The sequence below is a fragment of the Ylistrum balloti genome, unplaced genomic scaffold (genome assembly GCF_031769215.1).
Source record: "Ylistrum balloti isolate Yb309-2 unplaced genomic scaffold, AGI_CSIRO_Ybal_v1 Utg370608, whole genome shotgun sequence".
Classification (NCBI taxonomy): Eukaryota; Metazoa; Mollusca; class Bivalvia; order Pectinida; family Pectinidae; genus Ylistrum; species Ylistrum balloti.
The window spans coordinates 119,508-134,085 of record NW_026782374.1 but is presented as its reverse complement, the minus strand read 5'-3'; the positions used below and the strand labels follow the sequence as shown (position 1 = coordinate 134,085).

Genomic DNA, 14,578 nt, shown 5'->3' with positions numbered 1-14,578 from the left:
TTCTTTATTCATTTGGGTATACTCGCTATTTTAAAAGTATTTTTTAATTTTCAATAGATAAAACAATATCCAGATCGCACCTTTATTTGCATGCTTGTTACTAGTAAATGGCATCAGTCATCTAAATCTCTCTCTGTTTAATTACAGGGAAAGATAGCAAGGTCCATGTTTTTCGATTGTTGGATTTTGAAGGAGAATATAACGAACACACTATTCGAACAAGGCTAGATTGCCGAGAACATAGGCTCGACAGAACCAAGGGTAAGTAACAACAAGCGTCACACTCGACAGAACCAAGGGTAAATAACAGGAAGTGTTATACTCGACAGAACCAAGGGAAAGTAACTCGACTGAAAATTAGGTAACAACTTGATATCACACAACAGATAAAATGTTTTTTTTTTGTTTTTTGTAATAATGCTTTTTAATAATGTCTGTTTTGCAAAACTTTTAAGTCATTTCATTTTTAGCTGTTGCAAGATCGGATGCTCATATAAGACACAGGTCCCTTAATGCTCCTTATTTGGGGCTGGTTATAATAGACAAAAGGATACCAAAATGTCAACAGAATCAAATGAAACGCATATTGGCAAACACACCCAACTTGCACAAACTTTTAAGTCATTTCATTTTTAGCACGGACACTTTATCTATGCAAAACACATTTTTAAGTCAATGTATCAGGTTTTTGCGGAGTCGTCTTCGTCTTCAGAAACCCTCAAGGTAAATCTTTGTCAACACAAATATTAATGCTAAACGAAAGTAAGGTAATTAAAATCATAACCAATGCCTTATTAACACAACCAACATACATGGTTGATATCACACAACAGAAAAATGTATACCAATTTGGAGTTTGATATTACACAACAGAAACAAAATGTCAAACGAGCATCAAATACATCCACTTGATATCACACAACTAAACAACAGATATACAAGGACAGCTTATGAAAGTGTAACATAATTTTATCACACAAAGAAATAACATGTATACTACCGAACATCAAAAACACATCAAACTTGATAACACACAACAGAAAGAAATGTAAAATAACGAGCAAGAAACACATCCAACTTGATATCACACAACAGAAAGAAATGTATACTAACGAACATCAAACATACTCAACTTGATATCACGCAAGAAAAACTGCATTTGTACTAACGAGAACCAAACAAATATATTATATCACAACGCAGTCATGTTGTAATAACACATTCAGACAACAGTTATTTAAAATAACGGTAAATCTTTGTCAACACAAATATTAATGCTAAACGAAAGTAAGGTAATTAAAATCATAACCAATGTTACATGTATCCTAATCCAACATACATATCCAACTTGATATCACACAACAGATAAAATGTATAATAACGAGCATAAAACATATCCAGCTTGATATTACACAACAGAAACAACATGTATACTAACGAGCATCAAATACATCCACCTTGATATCACACTACAGAAACAACGTGTATACTAAGGAGCATAAAACACATCCAACTTGATATCACGCAACAGAAACAACATGTGTACTAACGAGCATCAAATACATCCACCTTGATATCACACAACAGAAACAACATGACTACTAACGAGCATCAAACTTATCCAATTTGATATCACACAACAGAAAGTAATGTATACTTAACAAGCATCAAACACATTCAACTACAACAGAAAATAACAAGCCTGAAAAACATACAACTTGGTATAACACAAGAGAAATGACATTTGTACTATTGAGCATCAAACTCATCCAACTTGATATCAAAAGACAGAACAGAACATCAAACTTGATATACACAACAGAGCATCAAACATTTGTATATCAACTATCAAACAACAGATACTAACGTCAAACACATCCAACTTGATATCACAAACAGAAAGAAACAACAGTATACTAAAGAAACATAATACATTTAACTTGATATCACACAACAGAAGCAACATCTATACAAACAAGCATCAAACACATTCAACTTGATATCTCACAACAGAAGTAAATGTTAAACAAAAACAGAAAGAAATGTAAACTTCAATCATATCACACAACAGAAACACATGTATACTAACGAGCATCAAACATATCAAGATTGATATCACACAACAGAAGAAAACATCTAAACACACCAACTTGATATCACACAACAGAAGCAACATCTATACAAACAAGCATCAAACACATAACAACTTAAATATCGCATCAAACACATCCAACTTGATATCACACATGTGTATACTAACAAGTATCAAACACATTCAACTTGATATCACACAACAGAAATTAATGTATACTTAGGAGCATCAAACGTATCCAACTTGATATCACACAACAACTTTATAACAACATATGTATACAACGAGCATCAAACAAATATAACTTTATATCATACAACAGACAGAACATGTGTACTAACGAGCATGAAACACATCCAACTTGATATCACACAACAGACACAACATGTGTACTAACGAGCATGAAACACACCCAACTTGGTATCACACAACAGAAACAAATATACTAACAGTCAAACACATGATATCACACAACAGAAACATATACAACAAGCATCAAATACATCCAACTTGATATCACACAGAAGAAAGAAACATTCAACTTGATATACACAACAGAAACAACATCAAACGACATCAAATACATTCACCTTGATATCACACAACAGAAAGAGCATCATCCAACTTGATACTAACGAAACAACATCAAACACACATCAACTTTACAACGGAACCAACAGGCAAACTAACGAGCATCAAACACGTCCAGCTTTATATCGTACAACGAACCAACAGGTAAACTAATGAGCATCAAACACGTCCAGCTTTATATCGTACAACGAACCAACAGGAAAACTAACGAGCATCAAACACGTCCAGTTTGATATCGTGCAACGAAACCAATAGGTAAACTAACGAGCATCAAACACGTCCAGCTTTATATATCACTACAGAACCACCAGGTATACTAACGAGCATCAAACACATCCAGCTTCATATCGTACAACGGAACCAACAGGTAAACTAACGAGCATCAAACACGTCCATCTTTATATCGTACAACGGAACCAACAGGAACATCAAACACATTCAACTTGATATCACAGGTAAACTAACGAATCAAACATCCAGCTTTATATCTAACGAACAACAAAACTAACGAGCATCAAACTTTGATATCACACAACAGAAAATAATATAACCAACAGCAAACTAACGAGCATCAAACACGTCCAACTTGATATCACACAACAGAACCAACATGTAGCATCAAACACATTCAACTTGATATCACACAACAGAAACAATATGTCTAAATATCAAACTTATCCAACTTGATATCACACAACAGAAATAATGTCAAATAACGAGCATGAAAAACATTCAACTTGATATCACACAAGAGAAATGACATTTGTACTAACGAACATCAAACACATCCACTTGATATCACACAACAGAAACAAGAAACAAAAATGTATACCAAAGAATATCAAACAATTTCAAACTGATATCACATAACAGAAGCAACCTGTGTATTAACGAGCATCAACACTTCAAACATGATACCACACAAGGAAAAGAAATGTAAAATAATGAGCAAGAAACACATCCACCTTGATATCACACAACAGAAGAAACATATATACGGACAAGCATCAAACACATTGAACTTGATATCACACAACAGAAACAACATGACTACTAACGAGCATCAAACTTATCCAACTTGATATCACACAACAGAAAGTAATGTATACTAACTAACATCAAACACATTCAACTTGATATCACACAACAGAAGCAACATCTATACGAACAAGCATCAAACACATTCAACTTGATATCACACAACAGAAACAACATGTATACTAACGAACATCTAACTTATCCAACTTGATATCACACAACAGAAAGAAATGTAAAATAACGAGCAAGAAACACATCCAACTTGATATCACACAACAGAAACAGCATGTATACTAACGAGCATCAAATACATCAAGCTAGATATCACAAAATTAAAAAAAAATGTATACTAACGAACATCAAACACATTTAACTAGATATCACACAACAGAAGCAACATCTATACAAACAAGCATCAAACACATTCAACTTGATATCTCACAACAGAAGCAACATCTATACGAACAAGCATCAAACACATTCAACTTGATATCACACAACAGAAACAACATGTATACTAACGAGCATCAAACACATTTAACTAGATACCACACAACAGAAGCAACATATATAAGAACACGCATCAAACACATTCAACTTGATATCGCACAACAGAAACAACATGTGTACTAACGAGCATCAAATACATCCACCTTGATATCACACAACAGAAAGGAATGTATACTAACGAACATCAAAAATACATCTAACTTGATATCACACAACAGAAAGAAATGTATACTAACGAACATCAAACACATCCAACTTGATATCACACAACAGAAACAACATGTCTACTAACGAGCATCAAATACATCCTCCTTGATATCACACAACAGAAGAAACATATATACGAACAGGCATCAAACACATTCAACTTGATATCACACAACAGAAACAACATGACTACTAACGGAGATCAAACACATCGAACTTGATATCACTCAAAAGATAAAATGTATTAAAACGAGCATGAAACACATCCAACTTGGTATCACACTACGGATAAAATGTATACTTACGAGCATCAAACATATCCAACTTGAAATCACACAACAGAAGCAACATATATACTAACAAGCATCAAACACATTCAACTTGATATCGCACAACAGAAACAACATGTGTACTAACGAGGATCAAACACATCGAACTTGATATCACAATACAGAAATTAATGTATACTTAGGAGCATCAAACGTATCCAAATTGATATCACACAAAGAAAGAAATGTATACTAACTAACATCAAACACATCCAACTTGATATCACACAACAGAAACAGCATGTATACTAAAGAGCATCAAATACATCAAGCTAGATATCACAAAACTGAAAAAATGTATACTAACGAACATCAAACACATTCAACCTGACACCACACAACAGAAACAACATGTATACTAACGAGCATGAAACACATCCAACTTGATATCACACAACAGAAACAACAAGTGTATTAACTACCATCAAACACATCCAACTTGATATCACAAAACAGAAACAACATATATACTAACGAGCATCATACACATTCAACTTGATATGACACAACAGAAAGAAATGTATATTTACGGGCATCAAACACATTCAACTTGATATCACATAACAGAAACAACATGTATACCAAAGAATATCAAACACACCCAACTTGATATCACAAAATAGAAACAACATATGTGGTAACTAACATCAAACACTTCTAACTTGAGATCACACAACAGAAGCAATATGTATAACAACGAATATCAAGCACATCCAACTTGATATCACACAAGAGAAACAAAAATGTATACTATGGTGCATCAAACACATCCAACTTGATATCACAAAACAGAAACAACCTGTGTATTAACGAGCATCACCACCTTAAACATAATACAACACAACAGATAAAATATAAACTAACGAGCATCAAACTTATCCAACTAGATATCACACAACAGAAACAACAAGTGTATTAACGAGCATCAAAACTTCAAAAATAATATCACACAACAGATAAAATGTATACTAACGACCATCAAACACATCCAACTTGATATCACAAAATAGAAACAACATATGTAATAATGAGCATCATACACATTCAACTTGATATGACACAACAGAAGGAAATGTATATTTACGGGCATCAAATACATTCAACTTGATATCACACAACAGAAACAACATGTATACCAAAGAATATCAAACAAATTCAACCTGATATCAAAAAACAGAAGCAACATGTGTATTAACGAGCATCAACACTTCAAACATAATACCACACAACAGATAAAATGTAAACTAACCAGTATCAAACTTATCCAACTTGATATCACAAAACAGAAGCAACATGTGTATTAACCAGCATCAATACTTCAAAAATGATATCACAAAACAGATAAAATGTATACTAACGACCATCAAACACATCCAACTTGATATCACAAAATAGAAACAACACATGTGGTAACTAACATCAAACACTTCTAACTTGAGATCACACAACAGAAGCAATATATATAACAACGAATATCAAGCACATCCACCTTGATATCACACAAGAGAAACAAAAATGTATACTATGGTGCATCAAACACATCCAACTTGATATCACAAAACAGAAGCAACATGTGTATTAACGAGCATCAAACATATTAAGCTTGATATCACACAACAGAAACAACATGTGTACTAACGAGCATCAAATACATCCACCTTGATATCACACTACAGAATCAACGTGTATATTAAGGACATCAGACATATCCAACTTGATGTCACGCAACAGAAACAACATATCTACTAACGAGCAGCAAATACATCCTCCTTGATATCACACAACAGAAGAAACATATATACGAACAGGCATCAAACACATTCAACTTGATATCACACAACAGAAACAACATGACTACTAACGAGCATCAAACTTATCCAACTTGATATCACAAAATAGAAAGAAATATATACTAACGAACATCAAAACACCTCAAACTTGACAACACACAAGAGAAAGAATGGACAATAACAAGCAAGCAACACATCCAACTTGATATAACACAACATAAATAACATCTGTACTAACGAGCATCAAACACATCCAACTTGATATCACAAAGCAGAAACAATATGACTACTAACGAGCATCAAACCTATCCAACTTGATATCACACAACAGAAGGAAATGTATACTTACGAGCATCAAACACATCCAACTCGATATCACACAACAGAAAAAAATGTATACTAACTAACATCAAACACATTCAACCTGATATCGCAAAACAGAAACAACTGTATACTAGCGAGGATCAAACACATCTAACTTGATATCACACAACAGAAAGAAATGTATACTAACGAACATGAAGCATATCCAACTTGATATCACGCAAGAAAAACTAACGAGCACCAAACAAATCCAACTTGATATCACACAAAAGATAAAATGTATTAAAACGAGCGTGAAACACATCTAACTTGATAACACACTACGGATAAAATGTATTCTTACGAGCATTAAACATATCCAACTTGAAAGCACACAACAGAAGCAACATATATACTAACAAGCATCAAGCACATTCAACTTGATATCGCACAACAGAAACAACATGTGTACTAACGGGGATCAAACACATCGAACTTGATATCACACAAAAGATAAAATGTATTAAAACGAGCGTGAAACACATCCAACTTGATATCACACTACGGATAAAATGTATTCTTACGAGCATTAAACATATCCAACTTGAAATCACACAACAGAAGCAACATATATACTAACAAGCATCAAGCACATTCAACTTGATATCGCACAACAGAAACAACATGTGTACTAACAAGGATCAAACACATCGAACTTGATATCACACAACAGCAATTAATGTATACTTAAGAGCATCAAACCTATCCAACTTGATATCACAAAATAGAAAGAAATATATACTAAAGAACATCAAAACACATCCAACTTGATATCACAAAGCAGAAACAATATGACTACTAACGAGCATCAAACTTATCCAACTTGATATCACACAACAGAATGAAATGTATACTAACTGACATCAAACATATCCAACTTGATATCACACAACAGATAATATGTCAAATAACGAGCCTGAAAAACATTCAACTTGATATCACACAAGAGAAATGACATTTGTACTAATGAACATCAAACACATCTAACTCGATATCACACAAGAGAAACAAAAATGTATACCAAAGAATATCAAACAAATTCAAACTGATATCATATAACAGAAGCAACATGTGTATTAACGAGCATCAACACTTCAAACATGATACCACACAAGGAAAAGAAATGTAAAATAACGAGCAAGAAACACATCCAACTCGATATCACTCAACAAAAACAGCATGTATACTAAAGAGCATCAAATACATCAATCTAGATATCACAAAACTGAAAAAAATGTATACTAACGAACACCAAACACATTCAACATGATATCACACAACAGAAAGAAATGTATATTTACGGGCATCAAACACATTCAGCTTGATATCACAAAACAGAAACAACATGTATACTAAAGAGCATCAAATACATCAATCTAGATATCACAAAACTGAAAAAAATGTGTATTAACGAGCATCAACACTTCAAACATAATACCACACAACAGATAACATGTAAACTAACGAGCATCAAACTTATCCAACTTGATATCACAAAACAGAAGCAACATGTGTATTAACCAGCATCACCACTTCAAACATGATACCACACAATAGATAAAATATAAACTAAAGATCATCAAACACATCCAACTTGATATCACACAGCAGAAAAAAAAGTATACTTACGAGCATCAAACACATCCAACTTGATATCACAAAACATAAACAATATATGTATTAACTAGCATCAACACTTCAAACATGACATTACACAACAGATAAAATTTATACAAACGAGACTCAAACTTATCCAACTTGATATCACAAAACAGAAGCAACATGTGTATTAACCAGCATCAATACTTTAAACATGATATCACACAACAGAAGTAAATGTATAATAACGAGCGTAATACACATTCAAGTTGATATCACACAACAGAAATAAATGTATAATAACGAGCGTAATACACATTCAACTTGAGATCACACAACAGAAACAATATGTATAACAACGAATATGAAGCACATCCAACTTGATATCACACAAGAGAAACAAAAATGTATACTATGGAGCATCAAACACATCCAACTTGATATCACACAACAGAAACAACAAGTGTATTAACGAGCATCAACACTTCAAACATAATACCACACAACAGATAAAATATAAACTAACGAGCATCAAACTTATCCAACTTGATATCACACAACAGAAACAACAAGTGTATTAACGAGCATCAACATTTCAAAAATGATATCACACAGCAGATAAAATGTATACTAACGACCATCCAACACATCCAACTTGATATCACAAAACATAAACAATATATGTATTAACTAGCATCAACACTTCAAACATGACATTACACAACAGATAAAATTTATACAAACGAGACTCAAACTTATCCAACTTGATATCACAAAACAGAAGCAACATGTGTATTAACCAGCATCAATACTTTAAACATGATATCACACAACAGAAGTAAATGTATAATAACGAGCGTAATACACATTCAAGTTGATATCACACAACAGAAATAAATGTATAATAACGAGCGTAATACACATTCAACTTGAGATCACACAACAGAAACAATATGTATAACAACGAATATGAAGCACATCCAACTTGATATCACACAAGAGAAACAAAAATGTATACTATGGAGCATCAAACACATCCAACTTGATATCACACAACAGAAACAACAAGTGTATTAACGAGCATCAACACTTCAAACATAATACCACACAACAGATAAAATATAAACTAACGAGCATCAAACTTATCCAACTTGATATCACACAACAGAAACAACAAGTGTATTAACGAGCATCAACATTTCAAAAATGATATCACACAGCAGATAAAATGTATACTAACGACCATCCAACACATCCAACTTGATATCACAAAATAGAAACAACATATGTACTAACGAGCATCATACACATTCAACTTGATATGACACAACAGAAGGAAATGTATATTTACGGGCATCAAACACATTCAACTTGTTATCACACAACAGAAACAACATGTATACCAAAGAATATCAAACAAATTCAACCAACCTGATAACACAAAACAGAAGCAACATGTGTATTAACGAGCATCAATACTTCAAACATGATATCACTCAACAGAAGGAAATGTATACTAACGAGCATTAAACGTATCCAACTTGATATCACAAAACAGAAACAACATGTGTTGTAACTCACATCAAATACTTCCAACTTGATATCACACAACAGAAACAATATGTATAACAACGAATATCAAACACATCCAACTTGATATTACACAAAAGAAACAAAAATGTATACTAAGGTGCATCAAATACATCCAGCTTGATATCACAAATCATAAACAACATGTGTATTAACGACCATCAATACTACAAACATGATATCACACAACAGATAAAATGTATAATAACGAGCGTGATACACATTCAACTTGATATCACACAACAGAAATAAATGTATACTTACGTACATCAAACACATCCAACTTGATATCACACAACAGATAAATTACAAAATAACGAGCATCAAACATATCCAACTTGATATCACACAACAGAAGGATATGTCTACCAACGAGCATCAAACACACCTAACTTGATATCAGACAACAAAAACAACATGTATCAAACATTCAATTGATATCACAAAACAGAGAAAAAAATGGGTACTAACGAGCATTAAACTTATCCAACTTGATATCACAAAAGAAAAACGACATTAGTACTAACGAGCGTGAAACAAACCCAACTTGTTTGATATCACACAAAAGATAGAATGTACAATAACGAGCATCAAACACCTTCAACTTGGTATCACACAATAGAAACAGCATGAATACTAAGGAGCATTAAACACATCTAACTTGATGTCATGCAACAGAAAGAAGTATATACTAACAAGCATCAAAGGCATCCAACTTGATATTACACAACAGAAACAACATGGGTACTAACAAGAATCAAACACATCCAATTTGATATCACACAACAGAAACAAATATATACTAACAAGAAACAAAGGCATCCAACTTGATATCACACTACAGAAACAGCATGGGAACTAACAAGCATCAAACACATCCAACTTGATATCACACAAAAGATAAAATGTATAATAACGAGCATAAAACTTATCCAACTTGATATCACACAACAGAAAGAAATGTATACTTACGAGCATCAAATATATCCAAATTGATAGCATAAAACAGAAACAACATGTGTATTAACGAACATTAACACTTCAAACATGGTATTACACAAAAGATAGAATGTACAATAACTAGCATCAAACACCTTCAACTTGATATCACATAACAAAAGCAGCATGTATACTAACGAGCATCAAACACATCTAACTTGATTTCACACTTCAGAAACAAAAGGAATACTAGGGAACATCAAACACATCCAACTTGATGTCACACAGCAGATAAAATGTATAATAACGAGCATCAGACCTATCCAACTTGATATCAAAACAAAAGAAAAAAATTGTATACTAACGAAAATCAAACACATTCAACTTGATATCACACAACAGAGACAACATGAATACTAAGGAGCATCAAAAACATCCAACTTGATGTCACACAACACATAAAATGTATAATAACGAGCATCAAACCTCTCCAACTTGATATCACACAACAGAAAAAAAATGTGTACTAACGAGCATCAAACACTTTGAACATGATATTGTTCAAGGATATATAATATTTACAATCATTATGACGACCCTAAAACTTTCCAATCATTGTCATCAATCTGCATCTTTTGAAACCCTGTGTTGCAAATTAGTCTGTCGGTTGCCAACATTATGCTCGAAAATCGGGATATTACTAGCAAGCCTTTTCTGATCTTAATATGCATAATTTAATAGCCTAGGTGTGAATAGATTGTTTTTTGCAGGAAATGCTATATTCTCGATGAATATTGTTGAATGAAACTTTCTGAGAAATATTGCTTGTTATGTACTCTCCTTTATAACAAATAAAATTACTCGAAGACACTTGTTATCTTTCCGGACTTATATATTGATGAATTTTCGAAACATATCGGCTTATTATTGCAGCGATGCCAACGGTTGCCATGACACCTCTCTAATAGGTGTTCATTAACGCAAATGTGACTATGTGCCGTAGGTGTTGTGTGCAAACTGATAATTATACATGAGTTATGTATACTTAAATTGCAGGTTGTCATATATACGCCTTAAGTAGGCCTGGAACTAGTCATCTACGTATGGTGGTAGCGGTACAGAGACGTTTACTGCTGTTCACTTGGAAGCATTCTGCTGTCTGGTCTGCCTGGTGTCCTACTGTTGATTTCGAAATAGCAGACGGTTTCAGCTTTGTAAGGGTATGTTTAACAACACCACTTAGACCTGTTAACAAAATTGTGATTCCAACGCGATGAAATAAGGAAAAAGGGCAGAAGGGTTCAGAATGGTCAGTGCCCTCTACTTCATAAACAAACAATACTTCATAAATAAACAAAAAAATAAATCAATTTTGGTCAATAACGCTATATGTTTTGGTATAAGGTAGGTTACTGTCTAGTAATAAGGAAATAGAATTAGAAAAATGAAAATTATAATGCATATCGAATAGCTTAATAAAAAGCTTTCCTGTTGTTGTCTTTGTAAATAAATAATAGAGGTGATAATGTATATTTAGTCTATTGTAGGATATTTTGACCCTTCCTTATATAAAAGAAATGCAAATCAATGGGTATAAATTGGTGAGAAAGATTATCAATATTTGAATGCCTGTGTTGTGTACAATCTATAATATGAATTAAAATGGCATAATGGTTATGTTTGTTTTATCAAACCGGCGTTATCAATATTGAATCATTATTATTTACCAATGTCTGTTCCTCCTCTTAAAGATGGTTTCCAGATTTAAATACGTTTTTCTAAAATTGGTTTTTACATTACAGCAGTGAATTTTAAGTATATGTATTTTAACAATAGGAGTAATAAGCATATTTCATCAAAGATTTACTTTTTTTTCTAATTCAATCTAAACTATTCTTTGTAAATATAAGTTGAAACCAATACCCAGAATAAAACGCATCAATTAGCAAAAGTTTGGGATGACATGTTAGACAGAGATCATACACATAGTACTCTAAGATATTCATGTAACTTAAGCAACACTATTTGAAGAACATTGAATGTCTAGCACGTCTTTTTTTTCTAATTATAGCCTACATACAATTTATTGCTTACGGATATAGAAAAAAGGATATAACAGTGAATCGAATAAGAAAAGTGTGATAATATACTAAATCTTATCATAGCATAGGGTTTACAATCAGGAAAGTGATAATATAACGGGTAATGGCATATCTAATATAGGCCTTTTTATTTTTTGTTATTTAATTATTATTTTTACAATTTTCCAGTGACATTTGTACAAGAGAACATATTACGGTATCAAGCTTCAACCTCCTGTACACTGTACACAGTCTATCATCGTTTGCTTTGTCATCTCTTTCGATAGGAATCTTTCACATATTTGTAGTTTAGTTACAGTTAATCTCTTATGTTTTATTGACTAACATATTATTCGACTAATTCTGTAGCAGTATGTGTATGATATATTAACATGACTAATTCTGTAGCAGTATGTGTATAATACAATAACATGACTAATTCTGTAGCAGTATGTGTATGATACAATAACATGACTAATTCTGTAGCAGTATGTGTATAATACATTAACATGACTAATTCTGTAGCAGTATGTGTATAATACATCAACATGACTAATTCTGTAGCAGTATGTGTATAATACATTACCACGACTAATTCTGTAGCAGTATGTGTATAATACATTAACATGACTAATTCTGTAGCATTATGAGTATAATACATTACCGTGACTAATTCTGTAGCAGTATGTGTATAATACATTAAGATGACTAATTCTGTAGCAGTATGTGTATAATACATTAACATGACTAATTCTGTAGCAGTATGTGTATAATACATAAACGTTTTCCTGACATGTTTAGACGCGTCTGCTTTCTCTGGTAGGAATTATATACAGATGAGCAGCCATCCTTGGTAACACTGATAGACGGAAATAAAGAAGACAACCAAATATGTGTGGGATATAAAAATCAATTCGACCTTATCAATGAAAAAAATGGCGATACCCTGCAGTTGTACCATGTCGAAGCCAATAAGGTAATGGATTATCTCCTGGTATGTAACATGATTTCTTTATCATTGACTTAAAATATACCATAATTAAAATCTTAATCTAAATCAGAATTTAAAAAAGTACCTCTCAAATTCAATTCCCATCTACTGAAATTGTATTTTTAATTTGTCTGGTTTCATCTTTGATATAGGTGAAACTCGTATCTGCTCTGGATATATACGAGGATGAAGAAGCAGAACTACTTCTGTGCTACAATCGTAAGTTTAGCATCACTGAAAATACCTTCTCTGAAACTTTCAATTCACCATGCAAGACAATGATTTACAATTTTATTGGAGCATATGAAAGTTCTATAAACTAAATATGGTCATATATAAGGGATGATATCTGTGAAGTGTACCATGTGCCTTCTGGTATTCCGTAAGGGACTCCATTATATCATTACGTCAGGGACAGGGTATATAGTAATCACTTTTCACGTGTTTGCGAGAATGCG

General features: G+C 32.7%; 1 protein-coding gene across 1 annotated transcript in view; it reads left to right on the top strand.

The window, feature by feature from the left end:
- LOC132556926 (GTPase-activating Rap/Ran-GAP domain-like protein 3) overlaps nucleotides 1-14,578 on the top strand; it is a 148,591-nt gene that overhangs the window by 123,970 nt on the left and 10,043 nt on the right. Inside the window, exons 20-23 of the mRNA XM_060221381.1 lie at nucleotides 148-261; nucleotides 12,105-12,268; nucleotides 13,953-14,105; nucleotides 14,273-14,339. Coding sequence (XP_060077364.1) covers nucleotides 148-261; nucleotides 12,105-12,268; nucleotides 13,953-14,105; nucleotides 14,273-14,339 — 498 coding nt within the window. The remainder of the gene's footprint in view (nucleotides 1-147; nucleotides 262-12,104; nucleotides 12,269-13,952; nucleotides 14,106-14,272; nucleotides 14,340-14,578) is intronic.